The sequence below is a fragment of the Salvelinus alpinus genome, chromosome 22 (genome assembly GCF_045679555.1).
Source record: "Salvelinus alpinus chromosome 22, SLU_Salpinus.1, whole genome shotgun sequence".
Lineage (NCBI taxonomy): Eukaryota > Metazoa > Chordata > Actinopteri > Salmoniformes > Salmonidae > Salvelinus > Salvelinus alpinus.
In genome coordinates, this window is record NC_092107.1 from 10,137,035 (window position 1) to 10,160,663 (window position 23,629).

The 23,629-nt window shown below is 42.8% G+C and overlaps 1 protein-coding gene and 2 pseudogenes across 1 annotated transcript; all 3 read right to left on the bottom strand.

The window, feature by feature from the left end:
- Positions 1 to 100: 100 nt before the first annotated feature.
- slc19a3a (solute carrier family 19 member 3a) lies at positions 101 to 12,952 on the bottom strand. Its single transcript, XM_071358975.1, has 5 exons — positions 12,644 to 12,952; positions 4,294 to 5,092; positions 2,329 to 2,521; positions 502 to 643; positions 101 to 396 (listed from the first exon to the last, which is right to left on the bottom strand). Exons 1-5 carry the CDS (start codon positions 12,836 to 12,838, stop codon positions 232 to 234), a joined length of 1,494 nt encoding a protein of 497 aa, XP_071215076.1. The 5' UTR covers positions 12,839 to 12,952; the 3' UTR covers positions 101 to 231.
- Positions 12,953 to 13,845: 893 nt separating this feature from the next.
- LOC139548694 (thiamine transporter 1-like) lies at positions 13,846 to 19,516 on the bottom strand (annotated as a pseudogene).
- Positions 19,517 to 19,684: 168 nt separating this feature from the next.
- Positions 19,685 to 23,567, bottom strand: LOC139548695 (thiamine transporter 2-like; annotated as a pseudogene).
- Between the last annotated feature and the right edge of the window lie 62 nt (positions 23,568 to 23,629).

Genomic DNA, 23,629 nt, shown 5'->3' on the forward strand with positions numbered 1-23,629 from the left:
ATGGCTTCTGGAATAAACCATAGACTGTGTAAAAAATATCAACCAAACAGACTGGAATGTCATCGGTGTCTAATTCAGTAGGGCACAATGTACCAAAAAGTTTTGCAATAGAAAACAAAAATGTGCTTTATTTTTGGACACATTCAGGTAGAAACTCCCCATTTCAAAACGTTTTCTCCCATTCTGTGCCTACCAAACACGACCCAGGGCCCAGTGGTCAGTTTCTTCTGCTCAGAGTCTTTGTTCAGGGCAAGTGTCACTGTCTTTCAGACTTGGAGGCTGCTCCTCTGCAGTGGTGGAGTCTCTGTGGCTTTGCCGCACTCTCATTATCGTGTACACACCCCTCAGAAAGAAAATGACAGCGATGGCTGAGAAGTAGCTTCCATAAATGATGAACTGCAAGAAAGAGTGGAGAGAGGTATGTTTTTTCCCCCTTATTCTTCAGTTGTAGGGCTAGCAAGCAGGTATTTTTGTCCTGTGACACTTGAACTGTTAACTCACCTGTGGGATGATGCCCAAGCCAAGCCCCCTGCCATCCACCACAACGGATGTGATGATAGTCTGAAGGACCAAAGCCCCAAAGTTGTTTGCTCCGAAGATCAGTGCATATCTCTCCATAGAGAGCTCAGTAGCAATTTGGAACCTGGGAGGAAAGAGGGCACATGTTTTTCCCTCTATCAAATATTAAAGGTAAATTTTTTTACATTTCAGATCTATAAAGGGGTCCACGTCCCAGGCCATTTTTTTTATTTTTAAGATCCAGCTATATCCCACAATCTAAAATTAATAGAATAAATAGGTAAACACCATGGGGCTGATTCAGACCTAAGTTATGTGAACGCAAATGGAACATTTCTCTACTCCACATTTTTCAGCCAGGTATTCGTTCATAGTGGAGATCACAGAAATTCTGGTTTGACAGAGGTATGTCTACAGATATCCTTCTGACCACCACCTTCACGCATGATGAAACGATGAATGGCGTTGAGCAACCTGTCTTCTGAGAAACATCTAGGCCTACTTAATTTTTTCCCCAATAGAAATAACACCATTCTCCATGCACTGTAATTTACAAATTAATGAGCGCTAGGTAGATGAGTAAGTTGTTTGGATAAGGGGATTGTAAATATATTTTGCCCTATGATTGCTGGAGACAAATGTAAAACCAGTCATATGGCAGAAAACTAGGATATATCAATTTTCCCACTGAGGCTTATGAAATGCTGGCCTTATAACCTGCAGGGATGCAATTTGGAGACTCAAACTATCGGCATCTGTAGACATGCGCAAATGACAGTATAGCGCCAAACCTACCAAGTTGATTTATGATTTCTAGAATGTTTTAATTATACGCCCTGACTTTTCACTGTATTTCTTTACAATTTGTATTGTGTTTAAATATTTGCCACAATCGGTAGCCATCGTCAGTTATACCAATACATTTATAACTCACTTGAGTGTTAGTTTCTTTACATTTTGCATCATTCCATTGCTTATTTACCATTCATCTGTCACATTTGTGTGGTTGTTCCTGAGGAATAGTAGACCATATTAGGCTAACGTATTACAAATAGTAATGTAGTCTATTTGAATCATTATGGAACGCAGACCACATGTAGCCGTTTTAAACCTGGAGCATGGTTCACGACTGGACCTTTGTCATCACAGTTCCATGATTATTGGGGATTATTAAGGATACAAGATCAGAGTATTTTTAAATTTACCAATTGGTGCTGAAAAGGAGATGAATACGAGTGTATTTACAAGGCTTTCTTTCATTGATCCCTAATATTCTGAACGTTCTCTCCATATTATACTCTAGTGACTCTGTGGAGAGAATTGAAATTAAAGCTACCCCAAATTTAAAGGGATGGCATTAGATAAATGTACTGAAAACTGTATTGAATGAAAACTCCACGAGGAAATGTTTGGCCTGCAAGTAGGAGGGTTTTCAGCGGTTGAATGAAATGTATTCAGCGTATGCAAGTGAACCACGCCTGCAAATCCAGCATAAGGTAAGTCTGAATAGTAACTATTGAGAAGTGCGTAGAAAAGGCGTAGTAGTTTGAATCGGGCCCCATGTAATTATCTTTTCCATTAATTTGGGCATGAGATGTTTAACTAGCTCGATCTACATAACCAATAGTGTGGGATGGGCACTCATATATTGACGTTAGACAACTTTGGAGGTATGAAAACATCTGATTTAGGAGTGTGAGGTCCATGTAACAATTGAACATCAAAAGGGAATTTCTAAATGTGAAATAAGGCATATTGTTCTTCAGACGGCAGTAATTCTCAATTTATCATTACAGTATTTGCACTCACATGGCTATGGTGATAAGCAGCATGTAGAGGCATTTGAAGACAATGTAGCCAGCGTAGCAGGCCCAGATGTTGGCTGTGAAAGTCATTGTGAAAAGGGCTGCAGCTCCCAGGCCAGAGAATGAACCCAGAGCCAACTCTCCCCACTGGGCCCAATCCACCTGGGTGAAACCAATACCATAGGCCGTCGCTGCTCCTGCAAGAAACACAGTGCGCTGAGCCCTAACATTTTACATTACGTTGCTATATACCTTTGTGAGGGGGGCGGCAGGTAGCCTAGTGGTTAGAGCATTGGACTTGTAACCGAAAGGTTGCAAGATTGAGTCCCAGAGCTGACGAGGTTAAAAACTGTCGCTCTGCCCCTGAACAAGGCAGTTAACCCACTGTTCCTAGGCTGTCATTGAAAATAAGTATATGTTCTTAACTGACTTGCCTAGTTAAATAAAATTAAAAAGGTGTTAGACTGTTGATGATTGATTATTAAAGCCTGACAAGCATCTACAAAAAACAGATGGTCATGTGTCCTGTTTGAGATGGTTTACTTGAGAGAATAAAGGGACGTTCTTGAGTTATGCATGCTGTCTTTATCCTTTAGTCGTATACGCGCTCCAGCCAATAGGAGACCAGCTGACCCTATATATTGGAGCACCCCCTATCCAGCAGCCTCCCTTAAAGTCTTCAGCGAGACCCTGGTGGCCGGCAGAGCCTGAAGCCACCTCCGCTCCACTCGTAGAACTGTAGTTACATACCAAGTAAATATTGTTCTATATCGTGGAGCTCCGCCCCTTAGGGGGGGATTTGCACCTGTTGGTTTAGGGTAGGGCAGAGCAGAGCGAGCCGGAATGTACTCCCTGCCGGTGCTAACACTTCCCACATAAAGAAAAGATCAGGCCCAGCTGTGGCTGTGACTGAGTCACAGACTGTGCTCTCTGCTACTGCACAGTAAGCGGTACCGGAGCGCCAAGTCTAGGTCCAAGAAGCTTCTAAACAGCTTCTACCTCCAAGCCATGAGACTCCTGAACATCTAATCAAATGGCTTCCCAGACTATTTGCATTGCCCCCCCCCCCCCCCCCCCCTCTTCTACGCTGCTGCTACTCTCTGTTATCTATGTATAGTCACTTTAATAACTCTACCTACATGTACATATTACCTAAATTACCTCGACTAACCGGTGCCTCCCTCCGCACATTGACGCTAGGTGCCACTTGCACCTAACTTTGCCTCACTGGGTGGTTCTGGCCTGGCAAAGGACGTGGGTCGCAGTCAGAACCGACTCGAACTGCGCACACAATGTTTCCAACTCATCAGCAACAGCAACTCGCTGTTGGCTGGGCTCCCTGCCTGTGCCATTAAACCCCTACAACTCATCCAGAACGCCGCAGCCCGTCTGGTGTTCAACTTTCCCAAGTTCTCTCACGTCACCCCGCTCCTCCGCTCTCTCCACTGGCTTCCAGTTGAAGCTCGCATCCGCTACAAGACCATGGTGCTTGCCTACGGAGCTGTGAGGGGAACGGCACCTCCGTACCTTCAGGCTCTGATCAGGCCCTACACCCAAACAAGGGCACTGCGTTCATCCACCTCTGGCCTGCTCGCCTCCCTACCTCTGAGGAAGTACAGTTCCCGCTCAGCCCAGTCAAAACTGTTCGCTGCTCTGGCACCCCAATGGTGGAACAAACTCCCTCACGACGCCAGGTCAGCGGAGTCAATCACCACCTTCCGGAGACACCTGAAACCCCACCTCTTTAAGGAATACCTAGGATAGGATAAAGTAATCCTTCTAAACCCCCCCCCCCTTAAAAGAGTTAGATGCACTATTGTAAAGTGGTTGTTCCACTGGATATCATAAGGTGAATGCACCAATTTGTAAGTCGCTCTGGATAAGAGCGTCTGCTAAATGACTTAAATGTAAATGTAAATGTTTCCTGGCAGCGCCAGGAAATGGGTCTATAGCGTTGTTGGCTACTCACCAAATAGGTTGGACACAGCTTCCACCCCTCCATTGTAGACTGTGAAGTTCTGGGATGGCTCTACGTGCTGCCACAGCACCTGAACATAGTTGATTGTCTGGTTATAGCCACAGGTGGCAAGTGCCCACCACACTGACCAGTACAGCAGCTCCCTGGTAGAGTAACACTGGAGGAAGTCTCTCCACAGCTGGATAAGAACCTGGCTGCAGCTCCTAGTTCTCACTGGCTCCTCAGGGGACTCTTCCATTTCCCCATCACCTGCACACATGTCCTCTCTTCCTAGGGCCTCTGGTAGTTCTTGGGCGTCCATTTCTTCTACATTTCCAGTTTCATGCCTCTCCTGACTCCGATGGAAGAACATGCTTCTCTGTGGCATTGGCAGGAAGAGGGAAGTCACCAGGGCGATGGAGATCAACACCAGGGTAAGTACCAGGTTGTTGTTGTAGGACATGAGGTTGAAACTGACCAGCAGCTGTCCCAGCACAGATCCCATTGTGTAGCCTAGCAGCTGTACACTACGGCAGTAGGATGTAGCTTTGCGGTAGTGTTTCAGCTCCACTATGCTGTAGATGTATGAAAAGTAGGCCACCTCGCTGGCTGTCACCACGGCGTAGGCAAACTGCATTGCCTGCATGGCTGCCACTCCCTGCAGCCAGAGCAGCATTGCTGTGGTAACAAAGAGGTTGATGCACTGGAACACCACGACGGGCTTGTAGCGCAGCCAATCGGTGAGCAGGAAGACGGGCACCAGCACAGCCAGGTAGGAGTATGTCCACACAGGGAAAATCTCATTGGTCACCTGAGGTAAATGATAATGATGTCAAAGACTAGTGGTGCGTTCATATCGGTAAGTCTGATAAATTAATAATTCCCGAGTCAGAAAGACCCACTAGAATGACCCTCCAAATCGGAGTTCCAAGTGGGAAACTCAGACCAGAATGAATGATGATGCCTGACCTTTCACCTTCAGATCAAAAGATGGCAGACACAGCCATTTACAACCTTAATAATGTGTCCAATAGTCTATGGCTTGACACATTGTCAACGTAAGCAAGCTAATTCATTTATTAGCAACCTTATCTTGCTTAGCCATCTAGTTTCTCATTAGTTTAATAACTTTTCAGATTTCAAGCACTCAAATGCATTCATGATGACATCCAGAGTTCACCAATTGGGAGCTATGAGTTCCCGAAAAGCATTGGAACGCACCATCATTGGACCCTACCAAGAATACTTTATTTATATTTCTTCACTTCATGCAATACATTGCACAATTTTTTTATCAAGCAGGCAATAAAGGGATCATAACCCCTGGTACATTGACTCACAATGATTAGGGTAACACTTTACCTGACAGCAGCGTCATAACACATTGACACAGTCATAACCATGTCATAATATGTTATAACCTGTCATAATATGGTCATGACACATACAGCATATTTAGACCTGTTGTGACATATTGCGTTATTTTATGGCTGGTTATGACACCTACATAAGAGTGTCAAAACCTACCACACAAGGCAAAACATTGCATTTCTTTGTCATAGCCAACTTGTCAAAGGTATGCCCCTTGTTAAATATTTTCTGAAATTGACCGTATTAAATTACCATTGTAATTGCTCACAAATTGATGTCAGACATGCACCTACCACAATGCTCTGTTGCTGATGACTGGGATGAATGCAGGAGCAGATTTCAGGAGAAGTATTGATGACTCTTTTTGATTGATGAGTGACATAAGGGCATTTACGTGATGGGCTTATCTGGCTTATATGATTATGTTGGTCATAATGCTTCTAGACAGTGTCAAAGTGTATTTTCTTAGTCCAAGTAAAGTGACACAGGAGGGTCAAAAGGCTTCTTGACAGTGTATTTTAGTTATTTAAAATCGATGAAAAAAGCATGATAGTGAACAGAATTCATTACAACAACAAATTACTTGAGAAACAAATGTTCAAATGAAAGGAAACTTCTTGGCTGGGAAAAAACCTATTGTTTTGACACTCTTATGTAGTTATCAAAACCAGCCATAAAATAACGCAATATATTCACAACTGGTCACACTATATGGGTCATGACAGTGTTATGACCATATTATGACAGGTTGTTGCAAGTTATGTCAGCTGTTATGACATATTAAGACATGGTTATGACTGTATCATAATGTGTTATGACGCTGGGTGTCAACTAAAGTGTTACCATGATTAGAAATACAGATTGGTATGGTATTGGTTGAGATTATGAATATAAATCAATTGCTTTACAAAGAACCCGATGGTCACTCTGATAGAGCTCCAGAGCTCCTCTGTGGAGATGGGAGAACCTTCCAGAAGGACAACCGTCTCTGCAGCACTCCACCAATCAGGCCTTTTTGGTAGAGTGGCCAGACGGAAGCCACTCCTCAGTAAAAGGCACATGACAGCCCGCTTGGAGTTTGCCAAAAGGTACCTAAAAGACTCTGACCACGAGAAACAAATTCTCTGGTCTAATGAAATCCTGAATGCCAAGTGTCACATCTGGAGGAAACCTGGTACCATCCCTACGGTGAAGCATGGTGGTGGCAGCAGGATCGAGGGAAAGATGAACAGAGCAAAGTACAGAGAGATCCTTGATGAAAACCTGCTCCAGAGCACTCAGGACCTCAGACTGTGCCGAAGGTTCACCTTCCAACAGGACAATGACCCTAAGCACACAGCCAAGACAACGCCGGAGTGGCTTTGGGACAAGGCTCTGAATGTCCTTGAGTGGCGTAGCCAGAGCCCGGACTTGAACCCAATCGAACATCTCTGGAGAGACCTGAAAACAGCTGTGCAGCCACGCTCCCCATCCAATCTGACAGAGCTTGAGAGGATCTGCAGAGAAGAATGGGAGAAACTCCCCAAGTACACCTGTGCCAAGCTTGTAGCGTCATACCTAAGAAAACTCAAGGCTGTAATCGCTGCCAAAGGTGCTTCAACAAAGTACTGGGTAAAGGGTCTAAATACTTATGTGATATTTCCTTTTTTTATATACATTGGCAAAAAATGCTAAACTGTTTTTGCTTTGTCATTATGGAGTATTGTTTGTAGATTGACGTTACAAAATGTGTAAAAAGTCAAGGGGTCTGAATACTTTCTAAATGCACCGTATGTGACAAGCTGTGGATTAATGTGACACTCTTCAATAGTAAAAAAAATAAGGGTAGTTGCAAAATGTTATGATTTGAAACGGATATTTGGATAAAATTCACTAAAATTTTCAACAAATATTTCCATGATCTTTTTTATGAATTTCATATTGACCAAAAACTCTAAATTGACCAACATTAATATACAGGGCTGGGAAAAAGTATTTGCCCCCTTTCTAATGAATCTTATTAGATCTTCAACCAAAACCTAATATTAGATAAAGGGAACCTGTTTGAACAAATAACACAATTGCACACTTATTTCATTTATTTCATAAACAAAGTTATGCAACACCCAATGCCCCGGTGCGGTGTTATAGTGCAGTGCTTATGCAGGTTGAGGAGTAATGCTGGGAAAGGTACTTTCTTATATACTGGAGCCTCGGAGTGGAATGTGTTGCCTTTTCCCATTAAAAACGACGTCCTCTCTGGGCAGCTTTAAAAATAAAGTTAAACGCTGTTTGATGTATTCTGTGCTCATATGAATGTACCCTACGATGTAACTGCAATGATTAGATGTTTTTATGTTTAATTATCTAGCTGTCATACTGTGTTCAATCGTGCTTGATCTTAGCCATCTTTTTTCAAGAGGACCACAATTGAAATAAGTCCCAAACTTTGTGTGTTATCCTCAATTATTTTATTCATGTGCATGTATGGCTTTTTCAAGATGTATGTGTCCTTGTTTTTTTTTTTTTATGGTCGAATTAATAACATAAACTAAACTCAAGACCGGTCTCAAGTGCGGTCTCGGATACATTTGTACTCAGTCTTGACTTGGCCTCAGACAGTAAGGGCTTATAATTGGAGTAAAACACTTAATTATCAGCTTCCATTCAATGTAGGGGAGTGTACTTTTTGTAAAACACAGAGGGCCAGTGGTGTAGTGGTGGGAATACACAGGTAAAAGCCGTATACCCACTTTTTTTTTAGTGGGCATTGCTTATACTCCTTAATCTTTACCGATGCGTGTCAAAGTAGTATAGGGGAGGTATACGATTGATCAATTATGTAGTACAATAGAGAAATCATGCACAAAGTAGCCTACACAATCGCAAAGCACGTGAAATACAGTATATTCACATGCTCTTCGTACATAGCCTAGTTTCAAGGCTATGTACGGAATTCTTCAAACCAAGCTGCTTACCTATTACAGATTCAGTCTTCCCAGCCTGGTGCAGGTCTACAATTTTGTTTCTGGTGTCCTTTGACAGCTCTTTGGTCTTGGCCATAGTGGAGTTTGGAGTGTGACTGTTTGAGGTTGTGGACAGGTGTCTTTTATACTGATAACAAGTTCAAACAGGTGCCATTAATACAGGTAACGAGTGGAGGACAGAGGAGCCTCTTAAAGAAGAAGTTACAGGTCTGTGAGAGCCAGAAATCTTGCTTGTTTGTAGGTGACCAAATACTTATTTTCCACCATAATTTGCAAATAAATTCATAAAAAATCCTACAATGTGATTTTCTGGATTTTTTTTTCTCATTTTGTCTGTCATAGTTGACGTGTACATATGATGAAAATTACAGGCCTCTCTCATCTTTTTAAGTGGGAGAACTTGCACAATTGGTGGCTGACTAAATACTTTTTTGCCCCACTGTACTTGTTTGTATGAAGGTCTACCGTAGGTCTGATTGGCTTAAACGCACAGGTCTGTGTAGACTCCAGTCCTGGACAAGAGGTGTTTTTATTTGGTTTTATTTTGTGAAGTGTCTATTAATTGTCCAAATGCACATTCACTTTCCCGCTCTATATTGCTATAGAATTTTCAAAAAAAATCTATAATTTTTTTATTTAACATTTATTTAATTAGGCAAGTCATTTAAGAACAAATTCTTATTTACAATGACGGCCTACCCCGGACAAACCCTCTCCTAATCCGCACGATGCTGGGCTAACTGTGTGCCGCCCCATAGGACTCACGATCACGGGCAGTTGTGATACAGCCCGGGATCAAACCAGGGTCTGTAGTGATGCCTCTAGCACTGAGATGCAGTGCCTCAGACCGCTGTGCCACTCGGGAGCCTCAAAATGCCTTAATTTCCATAATTCCCAAACATTCTAAGAATTTATGAAAAGGTGAAAATGAACATCTCTTAGTAATCAATTGTCACAATAAAATAAAAAAATGTCATATTCCTGGGGGTGTATATGAAAAGATTTGAATAAGATTTCATGTTGCTAAAATGCTGTCAGTTCCACTTTAGATGCAACAATGTTTCACACACAAGTTATTTTCGAAGAAATGGTTAACAACAGCAAGCGTGTTGCATCAAAAAACACAGTTCCACTCACCAGATGATGATCATTTGAAACGTAACTTGTTGAACGTTAGAATCTAACAAATTAGCACCAACATCCTCTTTGATAACATCTGCTGCATCTCCTGCAAACTAGCCGACAAAAAAAGCTAGACAGACTGTGGGAAAAGTACTCTTCACTATTGCGCAGTGACCTGTAGACCTTCAAGAAGGCAGAAGTATCCATATGTTTTTGTAAAAACGATCCCACTCATTAACTCATAATGTGATTGGTTGATTCCACTGTCACTACAAAATTTTGCCCTAAAACAGTTGAATGGCAGATGCCTTATCTAGCTTCTGATGGCCTAGCCAGTGGCTGAATTAACTAGCTAGATTTATCTTCCCAGAGACCAGCAAAGAAAAATCCTTCAGTGTTAACTCTTTCCTTTCCAACAAAAACTGAAGACTATAAGAAAAGGAGGACCGAGCACGCCCCCATTCTCATTAACAGGGCTGTATTGGAGCAGGTTGAGAGCTTCAAGTTCCTTGGTGTCCACATCACCAACAAACTATCATGGTCCAAACACACCAAGACAGTCATGAAGAAGGCACAACAAAGCTTGTTCCCTCTCAGGAGACTGAAAACATTTGGCATGGGTCCTCAGATCCTCAAAAAGTTCTACAGCTGCACCATCGAGAGCATCCTGACTGGTTGCATCACTGCCTGGTATGGCAACTGCTCGGCCTCCGACCGCAAGGTACTACAGAGGGTAGTGCGTACAGCCCAGTATATCACTGGGGCCAAGCTTCCTACCATCCAGGACCTCTATACCAGGCGGTGTCAGAGGAAGGCCCTAAAAATGGTCAAAGATTCCAGCCACCCAGTCATAGACTGTTCTCTCTGCTACCGCACAGCAAGCGATACCGGAGCGCCAAGTCTAGGTCCAAAAGGCTTCTTAATCTTGGCGCACGGATACCTTTAGCGGGATCATTTTCATCAACAACCGCTAAATTGCAGAGTGCCAAATAAATAAAAAAATTGCTACAAATATTTATATTCATGAAATCACAAGTGCAATATAGCAAAACACAGTTTAGCTTGTTGTTAATCCATCTGTTGTGTCAGATTTTGAAAATATGCTTTACAGCGAAAGCAATCCAAGCGTTAGTGTGTGTTTATCGATCAGTAGACAAAACATTACAAACACCTAGCAGCATAGTATCTTGGTCACGAAAGTCAGAAAAGCAATCAAATGAATCGCTTACCTTTGATGAACTTCGGATGTTTGCTCTCACGAGACTCTCAAATCAATTTCATTTGATTTGAGATTAAATCAGAACATCATTGAAAATAATAATAATATAATCATTATTTTTATATTCTAATCATTATTTTATAAATCCTCAGCCTTTTCTGAAGGCGTAGAAGGCCCATTGTTGCCCTCCGTAGAGTGGCTTCCCTCAGCATGCATTTCTTCACTATTCTCAATGTCTAAAGAATCGATATGTTGTTCCAAACACAGTGGGCATAATGGGAACCATGTCATCACAAAAGTTATACCTTGGCCTCATCTGTCCATGGAACATTCTTCCAAGAGTCTTGATGATCGTCCAGGTGCTTACAGGTACTTTTTGGCAGGAACTTAAATCAACTTTTTGGATGAGATGGGTCCCATTATGTCTGGCGAAAGCCAAACACTGCATTCCACAGTAAGAACCTCATACCAACGGTCAAGCATGGTGATGGTAGTGTGATAGTTTGGGGATGCTTTTCTGCCTCAGGACCCAGACATATTGCCTTAATAGAAGGAACCATGAATTCTGCTCTGCATCAGAAAATTCTACAGGAGAATGTCAGGCCATCTGTCTGTGAGCTGAAGCTGAAGCGCTGCTGGGTCATGCAGCAAGACAATGATCCTAAACACACAATCAAGTGTACATGGTTAAAATGGTTAAAAAGTAACACATTTGAAGGTTTGTAATGGCCTAGTCATGTCCAGACCTAATACCAATTGAGATGTTGTGTCAGGACTTCAAACAAGCAGTCGCTGAGTTAAAGCAGTTCTGCATGCAAGAGTGGGCCAAAATTCCTCCACAGCGATGTGAGAGACTGATCAACAACTACAGGAAGCATTTATTTGCAGTCATTGCAGCTAAAGGTGACACAACCCGTTACTGAGTGTAAGAGGGCAATTCATTTTTCACACAGGGGAATTGGGTGATGCATAACTTTGTTAATTAAATAAATAAAATAAGTATAATTTTTTTTATTTGTAAACTCAGGTTCCCTTTATCTAATATTAGGTTTTGGTTGAAGATCTGACAACATTCAGTATCAAAAATATGCAAAAATAGTGAAAATCAGAAAGGGGGAAAGTACTTTTTACGGCACTGTAGGCTATTTATATTAATACTCAAAAGTATGAGATTTACTTTTCTTTTCATTTTTCTAAGGTATTCTCTTAGTTGTACTGCTAAACTTGATGTAAAGAAGTGACATTTTATATAATTATGTGAATATGTCTAAACACCATATAAGGTTTTAAGTACTGAGTTACAACTAACCCCCGCATAGGAGCCCATAGTTATCTAAATACAACAATAATTCTTGTCATCAACTATACAAATTAAAAATGGAGAACATTCCATAGGTCAAACATGAAGAAAAAAAAGTGAGGCTGCTAGGATATTTACTTTAGGGCCTCAAAACCATTTTTTTTGTCAATAAAACCAAAGATAATTGATGAATTTAAACAAACTTCTTAGGCATGTAGAGACACTAACCAAGCATTAGTATATTGAATAACATTCCATTATCAGGCTGTTACAACTGGACCTGTGTTACTTTGTTTCATGGTCTCATAGATATAGTGCTGTTCAAAGTCTCAAAGTGCGGGAATGACAACATTGTATTGACATTTTAGTACTGTAGTAGCTTACCTTTTCCACTGTCAGGTTTTTGTCTGGACCTGTCAGGTAAGGTATGAGGAAAGGTTCTATAGGTTTCACAGTACTGAAAAACCCATAGATGCACAGCAGAGTGGTGGGATAGCCCCATCCTGCCCTCCACCGCTTCAAAGCCTCCATTCTCACAGATCCAAAGAGATAGTCACCAGTGTCACCACACAACTTCATGACTTTCACGTGCTGAGGTTTTGCTGCTTTACCTGCTCAGTTCACCTGCTCAGATTTAACTGTGTTACCTGTCCAGGCTAATCGGCTCCCTACCATAATACTGTAGTAGTAGCGTACTAGTCTCAGGTTGTGTGTGTAATCAATGAGCTCTGTCTGTCAATCAACAACTTGCTCAAAGGGCACTGCTTCTGGTCCACTCACACATGTTCCTTCTAGAACTGAGACATGAGCTCAATAAATAAAACAAAATAAATCATACCTGCACATCAGCTGTACACCTTGTCTTTTTTAGTTTACTTATAGAGTAGTTGGAGTAGGCTAAATCATGCTTATGCAACACGTACCCACTGGACAAAACTGCTTGAATAAATGTTGTTTCTACTTCACAAAAATGTGTGTGATCAAATGGTGACTAAAGTTCAGGGCAGGGTACTGGGCAGAGGCTGGCTAGTGGTGACTATTTAACAGTCTGATGGCCTTGAGATATAAGATGTTTTTCAGTCTCTCGGTCCCAGCTTTGATGCACATACCTCTACTGACCTCGCCTTCTGGATGGAAGCGGGTGAACAGGCCGTGGCTCGGGTGGCTGAGGTCCTTGATGATCTTCTTGGCCTTCCTGTGACACCGGGTGCTATAGATGTCCTAGAGGACCTTTGGAGAGCCCTGCGGTAGCGAACGGTGCAGTTAGCGTACCAGGCGGGGATACAGCCCGACAGTATGCTCTCAATGGTGCATCTGTAGAACTTTATGAAGGTCTTTGGTCCCAAGCCAAATTTCTTCAGCCTCTTGAGGTTGAAAAGGCGCTGTTGCGCCTTCTACACCACGCTGTCTGTGTGGGTGGACCATTTCAGATTGTCAGTGGTTTGTACCCGAGGAACATTACTTTTATTTTGATTATAAATACAAGTATACAGAGCAGCATGATATTATATTTTAAAGTAGATGTTTGGTGAGACACCTTGTCCCCCTCAGTTTTGGACAGATTAATGTCTGTGGTCAGACCCGGTCAGATGAAAACACTTCTACTTTGGGTTCTTCTTTTTGTTCCACTGCATGTTCAAGCTTGCAGTGGTGTACACATGGTTGGGCTTGGAGGCTACTCTGCAGTGGTGGAGTCTCTGTGGCTTTGCCGCACTCTCATTATCGTGTACAGACCTCTCAGAAAGAAAATGACAGCGATGGCTGAGAAGTAGCTTCCATAAATGATGAACTGCAAGAAGAGTGGAAAAGCATTAAGCTTATTTTTCAGTTACACAGTTCAGATAAAATATATATATATGTTTTGAATTAGCCAGATATTTAACGCTGTTTCTTTGGACAAACATCAAGGACAGTTCATAACATCCAAGGCAAAAGTCCAAGGTACCTATTCATAATGTTGGATAATTACATTGTTGGATGGAATTGCACCACTGGGGCCTGTGGTGGAAGAGTCGGGGTCTAATGATTTGTAGGAACTTGCCTCCTTTGACACTTGAAATTTCAACTCACCTTCGGGATGATGCCCAAGCCAAGCCCCCTGCCATCCACCACAACGGATGTGATGATAGTCTGTAGGACCAAAGACCCAAAGTTGTTTGTGCCAACGATCAGTGTATATCTCTCCATAGAGAGCTCAGTAGCAATTTGGAACCTGGGAGGAAATGGTCACGTTAATTCTTGTTAAATAATCATTCAAGTTTGGCACCTACATTTTTCTAATGGCAGTAATTCACAAACTCACATGGCAAATGTGATAAGCAGCTTGTAGAGGCCCTTAAAGGCAACATAGCCGGAATAGCAGACCCAGATGTTGTCAGTGAAGGTCATGATGATCAGGGCTGCAGCACCCAGGCCAGAGATGGAGCCCAGGAACAACTCTCCCCACTGGGCCCAGTCCACCTGGATGAAACCAATGCCATAGGCCGTCGCTGCACCTGTAAGTCACACACATGATGTGATAAACTTACCATTGAGTAATTACATATTAGTAGTGTGACTACAGATTGACTGTTGGTGATGATTGATTATTAATGCCAGACAAACATCTACCAATACCTGATGGTCATGTGTACTCCAACAGTTGGTGCTTCACTACTCACCAAACAGGTTGGACACAGCTTCCACCCCTCCGTTGTAGACTTGGACTTTCTGGGATGGCTGTATGTGCGCCCTGGTTGTAGCCACAGGTAGCCAGTACCCACCACACTGACCAGTACAGCAGTGCCCTGGTAGAGTAGCACTGTAGAAAGTCTCTCCACAGCAGCAAAAAGACCTGGCTGCAGCCCCTAGACCTCACTGGCCCCTTAGTGGACACATTACCTGCGCACCTGTCCCCTCCTTCTGTGGTCTGCGGTGGGTCACTTTGACTCTGATGGAAGAACATGCTTCTCTGTGGCATGGGCAGGAAGAGGGAAGTCACCAGGGCGATGGAGATTAACACCAGGGTAAGTACCAGGATGTTGTTGTAGGACATGAGGTTGAAACTGACCAGCAGCTGTCCCAGCACAGAGCCCACCGTGTATCCTAGCAGCTGTACACTACGGCAGTAGGATGTAGCCTTTCGGTAGTATTTCAGGTCCACTATGCTGTAGATGTATGAGAAGAAGGCCACTTCACAGGCCGACTTCACGCCATAGAAGAACTGCATCGCCTTAAAGGCTGCCACCTCCTGCACCAATAGCATCATCGCCCAGGTTATGAAGAAGTTGATGCACTGAAACACCATGACGGGCTTGTAGCGCAGCCAATCGGTGAGCAGAAAGACTGGCACCATCACAGCCAGGTAGGAGTATGTCCACACAGGGTAGATCTCGTTGGTCACCTGGGTTAGAGTGCAACACTGCTGTCTTTGGGAGGTTGCAACATCACAGAACATTCAGATAGAAAATGTATTGATTGTAGCGACCTTAACGCAACACCTAGCGAGCAACGCAGCGACCTTAACGCAACACCTAGCGAGCAACGCAGCGACCTTAACGCAACACCTAGCGAGCAACGCAGCGACCTCATTTCATATAAATTGGAAGGATCATAATAATTCGAATAGAACAAAATTGATGAGATATGCCAAGAACTGTGGTTTGAAACAAATGGTTAATGATACTACTAGATCATCAATTAAGTTGGGTCATCGTTCAGACACATGCATTGATCTGATTTTCTGTAATATACCATTGCAATGCTTAAAAGCCAGATCAATGCCAGTGGGCTGGACAGACCATAATATTGTGACCATAACCATGAACACCAAGGTTCCAAAGAAACCCCCTAGGATTGTGATTAAGAGACATTTTTAAACTTTTAATCATGAGCTATTTCTAAATTATTTGGCTGCTGTACCCTGGGAGCTGATTTATCTAGAGGATGATTTAAATCACGCTACAGAATGTTTTATTGATTTGCTCACTGAGGTAATGGACCATCATGCCCCTATAAGAAAGAGTACAGTAGGTGCTCGGCCATCTCCATGGATTGATGATGAACTGGGTGAGGATTTTTCTCAAAGAAATATGGCAAAAGTCTTAGCAGCCAAGTCAAAATTAGAAGTTGATGAACAGAATTATAGAACATTACGTAATTATGCAGTTAAATTGAATCGAAAGAAAAAAAAGTTATTTTACAACAATGCTTTTATTGATTGTAAAAATGATTCTAAAAAGGTATGGAACACAGTTAAGGGCTTACTTGGTACATCTATCTCATCATGCCCATCTAGTGTGGAGGTTGACGGGAGAATAATAACAAAACCAGTTGATATTGCCAATCATTTTGCAGATTTTTTTACAAAGAAAATGTATTTACTGAGCAACAATGTAAACATACATTATTCCAAACAAGCTATTGTCCAATGGATTGATGATCATATTATGAGCAACAAGATCTGCTCTTTTAGTCTGCAAACGGTGTCAGTGGAGGAGGTGTTAAACCTATTGAAGTCATTACCTGATGGTAAATCTACAGGTTATGGACTTATGGACAATGTTTTGCTTCGCTGTGCTGCTCCCCAGATTGCAGCTCCAATGAGATACATATTTAATTGGTCACTGGAAAAGGGGATGTTTGAAAATGTATGGAAGCATGCGAAACTGTGTCCTATTCCAAAAGACTGCAAAGAACCCATTACTCCTGCCAATAGTCGACCAATTAGTCTACTCCCTACACTCAGTAAGATATTGGAGGGTATTGTGAGTAGACACATATGGGAGTACATGGAAAATAATGATCTGATTACAGCCAATCAGCATGCTTATCGCGAAAACCATTCCACTTCCACTGCATTGGTTGACATGACTGACCAGTGGCTCAATGCTATGGATAATGGCAGGTTTGTGGGTGTACTATTTTTAGATTTCAGTGCAGCATTTGATTTAGTGGATCATGAAATCATTTTGACAAAATTAATGCATTATGGTTTTAAGGAGGTAGCATTGAATTGGGTACAGTCATATCTAACTGACAGGAAACAGTCCACCTATATCAATGGTTCATTTTCTTCCCCTCATATGTTAAACTGTGGAATACCGCAGGGCAGCTGCCTTGGGCCACTTCTTTATTTAATATATACCAACGACCTTCCCTATGCCTTAGTTGAAACTCAAGCTACTATATTTGCAGATGATACTACAATTTATGCAGCAAGACAATCGGTTCAACAGGTACAGCAGGCTTTACAAGGAGATTTGGAGAATATCAGGGAGTGGGTTTGCCAAAACAAACTTGTTTTAAACACCAAGAAACCCAAAGTTATATTGGTCTGTTCCACTAGGAAAAGGCCAAAACAGCATGGGATACAATTAAGTATGGGAGGAGAACAAATTGAAGAAGTGGCAGAAACCAAACTATTGGGAGTGCAGCTAGACAACTGCTTATCATGGTCGTCTCAAATAACTAATCTATGTAAAATAAATATTAAAACAGCATGCATAATCTGAAGGATAGCTAAATATTTACCAGGAAGAATTCTTCAGCAAATAACACAAGCATTAATTGAGAGTCAGGTGAACTACTGTTCTGTGGTCTGGGGAAATGCATCATCAAGTGAAGTTAGGAGGCTGCAGAATGCACAGAACAAAGCAGCAAGGATTGTTTTAAGGTGGAGATCTGGTTCTTCTGTTGCAGTCATGCGCAATGTTCTTGGTTGGTCATCAATCGATAAGATAATTGAAAGGAACATGCTTATTTTATTTCATAATATACATCATTTAAAATGGCCAAGTTCTATTCACAACGGTATTCAGTTGGTAAGAGACAGACATTCTGTAAATACTAGGAATAGATGGTCCACCATCTATGCGTTGTCCAGACAGAAAAGAGAAATAGGCAAAAGAACATTTCGATTTAGAGCAATAAAGAAATTGAATAAATTAACTGAGAAACCAGAAACCTTTCAATATATAAATGTAAACATTATTTTAAAACAATTTAAATATAATACATAGAAATGTTGTGGGCCTATAGTAGATAAAGAATCAATATTTTTTTAGATTGAGTATTTATTGGGTCATTATGTTAGTATATTATGTATGTTTGTAATAGTGTGTTATATGTGGAAATGTGTTCGTATTATAAATTATATTTTAATGTTTAAGGACTCTTGGAAGATTAGTCCAAATGGGGACTAAAAGAGATCCAAATCAAATCAAATCATCAAGAGATTCAGATCTCTTGACGTAAAGGCTAAGGTGTTGGGTTGACAGCCGCAAGGTCACAAGTTCAAACCTTGGTCCGCACTACTTCCTGACCTCACTACATCAGTTGCGGCCATCAAAAACGTGGGGGCAAGAATGGGGTAATGTAGCGAGCACATTTCAACACCTAGCAACCTCATCAAGAGGTTTGGATCTCTTGGGATAACAAATAAAGTGTCGGGTTGACAGTCGTATGGTCCTGTGTTTAAGGTTAAAGCCCCGGTTGGGACTACCCCCTGATTCGCTACAGTATGGTGTAAAACAGAAATGATTGTCATAGAATCAGGAATCATATCCACTCTGTTTATTACATTGTTTTGTTCTGAACATTTCCCTTCACTGAATACACCCCCTGGTTTCAAGAGCGTTTTCTTCCTTGCTTGTCCTTTTCTTTATCAGGTTGGTAGGTAGTAAAGTGGTCATAAACATGGTTCTATTACTCATAAAGTATTAAAGGCTCGAATTAAATAAATAATAATGTGTACACTCCTCTAAAGAGAGTATAAGAGTATGAAGACAAGGCATTGACATCGTGTAGTCTACTGTACCTGTTCCACCGTCAGGTTTTTGTCTGGACCAGTCAGGTAAGGGTAGATGAAGGGTACGAGAGGTTTCACAGTACTGAAGAACCCATAGACGCACAGCAGAGTTGTGGGATAGCCCCATCCTCACAGATCCACAAACAGCGATAGCCACTACTATCACCCACACAAGTTTTTATACTTCATACGAAAAGCAGGTTTATTGCTTTACCTGCTAAGGTTAGTCTGCTCTCTCACACTACTCTTAATCCAGCATGTGTCTAGTCCCCATATGAGAATCACCTCGGTTCGTTTGTGTAATCAGTGAGCTCAGTCTGTCAATCAACAACCTGCTCAATAAATGTATGCGATAACTAAAACGCTAGATAGATAATGCATATTTAACATGGCCATGACTATCAATTGAACACACCTTATCTTTTGGATGACTTAAAGAGAAGTTGGACAAAACGATGCTTACGCAACATTGGTTTTATTTTTATTATAAATACAAGTATGTAACACCATGAAATTCAATGTTAGGGTAAACCCCTGAAGAGTCCTAGCCCCCCTCAGTCTCTGATAGTCTATTGTCTGTGGTCAGAACAGAACCGGTCTGAGGAGGGCACCTCCACTTTAGGTTCGTCTTTCTGCTCCTAGTCCATTGCCTGTTTAGGTTTGCAGTGGTGTGCACAGGCTGTGTACATCCCTCGGATCCGGAAAAGCTCAGATATTGCTGCATAGTAGCTGCCATAGACGACAAACTGGACAAAGGGAAAGTTGATTAGACGGGTCAAGAACAGTAAAAATGTGGTAAGAATTATCCACCAGGTGTCACTCTCTCTTCACTTTTGGTAATTTGTGCAGTGTTCAGATAAAGGGATGGGCACTGCCCTTTCTAGCTCTGGATTGTGCAACCATACCTGCGTGACAATGTCTAGCCCCAGTGCAGTTTCATCAACAACGATGGCTGTGAGAATGGTCTGCAGCAAGAGGGTGACAAAAGTGTTGACCTCTCCATAGCATACCATGGAGAGGTTGGCTGCATTCGGGAATCTGTAAGGACAAAACAGATAACACTTTGTACTGAATATTTTCATTGTGCAGTTCTGATGAATGTCTATGGGATGCATGGAAGGTGTATTAAATAAATATAGCAGAGCTCATTGAAGTATGGCCTAGAGAGTATTCAGCATTTACGTAGTGAAGCCTTGAAGATGAGGCCGCATGAGGCCGCATCAGCAGCATGAGGCCTTGAAGATGATGTTGCCAGCATAGCTTGCCCAAATTTTGCTGGTGAGCCCAATCAGAAACACGGCCCCTGCCCCCACCGGAGAGAACACCCCCAGTGACAGCTCCCCCCAGACATTCCAGGTCACCTTTACATGACCCACACAAAAGGCTATGGCTGCACCTATGGGACAACAACAGTGAATGATTTCCTTTTTAGATCCTGAGTAAACACTTGTAAACTGTTTAAATACTTGTAAACTGCATCCTTCCTTCCTTCCTTGAAGCAATCACTGATCCAACACTGTTGGCTGGGTTAAAGCATATGATTCAATACATGGCTTTCATCAATCAATTAATCAAATGCATTTATAAAGCCCAATTGTCACAAAGTGCCTATACAGAAACCCAGCCTAAAACCCCAAAGAGCAAGCAATGCAGATGTAGAAGCACGGTGGCTAGTAAAAACTCCCTAGAAAGGCAGGAACCTAAGAAGAAACCTAGAGGAACCAGGCTCTGAGGGGTCGCCACTCGTCTTCTGGCTGTGTCGGGTGGAGATCATAAGAGTACATGGCCATTAAGGCCAGATCGTTCTTCAAGATGTTGAAAATCCATTCATATCAGATCAGTGGTTACTCCAAGCAAGGACGGATGCAAAATTGGAAGAATTCGAACAGGTCCCTCATCGTATTCCTAGGGACAGTGTTCCTACCATAATTTATAGGACAGTATAATGTCTCTATCCCTGAACACATAGGATCGAGGACAGGGCTTTGATTTAATTAAAGGGATACTTCGGGATTTTGGCAATGAGGCCCTTTATCCACTTCCCCAGAGTCAGATTGACTTGTTACAATAAGTCACTATCTCTCAAACCCGAGCTATCAGCAATAATCAGAAAAATTGTTACCCAAGCTATCACTTTAATTAAAGCAATTACTCTTCTCTGCATGCAGAGCCCAACTTGGACCAAAGCAAAGATGACCGTGGAACTACTTTGCCTTAAGCCAATCGAAACACATTACCCATTTAATCATGGAGCACATATAAATCAGATTGTGAGACCAACATTCAGCTGTGTGCTGGTAATTTGGGAGTTTTATTAGTCTATTTTTATTGAGAAATAAAAAAAATATTAGCATTGTAAAATTTTATCTCAATATAAAATTCACCAACCGGTAAACCCCAAAGCACAGTTACTCCACTGAACACACACACAACTCCTGTGCCTCCTCCACTGCACTCACTTCATCCCCCACCTGGATCTTGGCACTCAGGTCCAGGACAGCCTTCTCCCCCCTGAAGAACATCCCCCGCTGGGGAATGGGTAGCAAGACAGAGATGAGGAACGCAACGCTGAGGATCCCCAGGGAGATGGCGTTGAGGTACAAGTATTCCAGCCCTGCCAGGGAGACCAGCAACTGGCCTAGGGTGGCCCCTAGGGTGGAGCCTGTCAGCATGGCACTGCGGAGGTAGCCGGTGGCCCGCTAGTACCTCGCTGGAGGGATCACACTGTAGATGTAGGAGAAGTAGGCCACCTCCATGGAGGTCACCACGGCATAGTTGAACTGCAGAAAGGTCATGGCGGTCAGGCCAGGGGCAAAGCAGAGCAGGACATAGTTGGTGACCAGGAAGAGGCCCTGGACCACGATTACCGGCTTGTACCTCAGGAGGTCTGTCAGCAGGAAGACGGGGAAGAGGACGGCCAGGTAGGACTACGTCCAGATGGGGAACAGGTAGTTGGTCACCTGAGGAGGTGATTCATTTATCAGTAGATCTAGTCAATATCCACAGGGATACTGAATAGTCCTACCGATCCTCTATATGAAGCAAAAAAAAGAACATAGCCCATTGTATACGGTAGCACATATGCTATTTACACAAAAGTATGTGGACTCACCATCAAATTAGCGGATTTGCTATTTCACCCACACCCGTTGCTGACCGGTGTATAAAATCGAGCACACAGCTTTGCAATCTACATAAACACTGGCAGTAGAATGGCCTTACTGAAGAGCTCAGTGACTTTCAACGTGGCACCGTCATAGGATGCCACCTTTCCAAAAGTGTTTAAATTCCTGCCCTGCTAGAGCTGTCCCAGTCAACTGTAAGTGCCGTTATTATGAAGTGGAAACGTATAGGAGCAACAACGGCTCAGCCGCGAAGTGGTAGGCCACACAAGCTCAGAGAATGGGACCGCCTAGTGATGAAACTGTCCTCGGTTGCAACACTCACTACCGAGTTCCAAACTTCCTCTGGAAGCAACATCAGCACAAGAACTGTTCATCAGGAGCTTCATGAAATGGGTTTCCATGGCCCGAGAAGCCGCACACAAGCCTAAGATCACCATGCGCAATGCCAAGCGGTTCTCTTGGAGTTGTGTAAAGTTCGCCGCCATTGGAGGTAGGAGCAGTGGAAATGCGTTCTCTGGAGTGATGAATCACGCTTCACCATCTGGTAGTCCGAAGGACTAATCTGGGTTTGGAGGATGCCAGGAGAATGCTACCTGCCCGAATGCATAGTGCCAACTGTAAAGTTTGGTGGAGGAGGAACAATGGTCTTGGGCTGTTTTTCATGGTTCGGGCTAGGCCCCTTAGTTCCAGTGAAGAAAACTCTTAACGCTACAGCATACAATGACATTCTAGACAATTCTGTGCTTCCATCTTTGTGGCAACAGTTTGGGGAAGGCCCTTTCCTGTTTCAGCATGACAATGCCCCCTTGCACAAAGCGAGGTCCATACAGAAATGGTTTGGCGAGTGTTGAAGAACTTGACTGGCCTGCACAGAGTCCTGACCTCAACCCCATCGAACACCTTTGGGATGAATTGGAACGCCGACTGCGAGCCAGGCCTAATTGCCCAACATCAGTGCCCGACCTCACTAATGCTTTTGTGGCTAAATGGAAGTCCCTGCAGCAATGTTCCAACATCTAATGGAAAGCCTTCCCAGAAGAGTGGAGACTGTTGTAGCAGCAAAGGGGGGACCAACTCCATATTAATGCCCCTGATTTTGGAATGAGATGTTCGACGAGCAGGTGTCCACATACTTTTGGTCATGTAGTGTATTTCATTCTATCATTATAGTGGGTATCATTTACTTTCCCATCCCATTAAAACTGATCATGTGTAGCATACAGCTCTCTGCTGCTGGTTACTTTACCACCTCCTCAGAGATGTTCTTGTATGGTCCAATAAGGTATGTTGTTAGGAAGGGCTCAGCTGGTCTGCAGTTAGCGAAGAACACATTGAGCTACAGAACGGATGTGGGAAACACCCAGCCAGTGGACTTTAGCTTGGCCCGGCAACACATCCTGGTAGCCTACGCCTTCTGCACCCCTCAGGTGCCCGACCTCTGGGTCAGAGTCCTGTGTA

Coding starts and splice junctions, on each gene's coding strand:
- slc19a3a (XM_071358975.1), bottom strand. CDS start 12,838: ATGAAGTTGTGTGGTGACACTGGTGACTATCTCTTTGGATCTGTGAGA. Junction 644..2,328: donor CTGCTTATCACCATAGCCAT/GTGAGTGCAAAT, acceptor CTTTCCTCCCAG/GTTCCAAATTGCTACTGAGC. Junction 397..501: donor GCTTGGGCATCATCCCACAG/GTGAGTTAACAG, acceptor TCTTTCTTGCAG/TTCATCATTTATGGAAGCTA.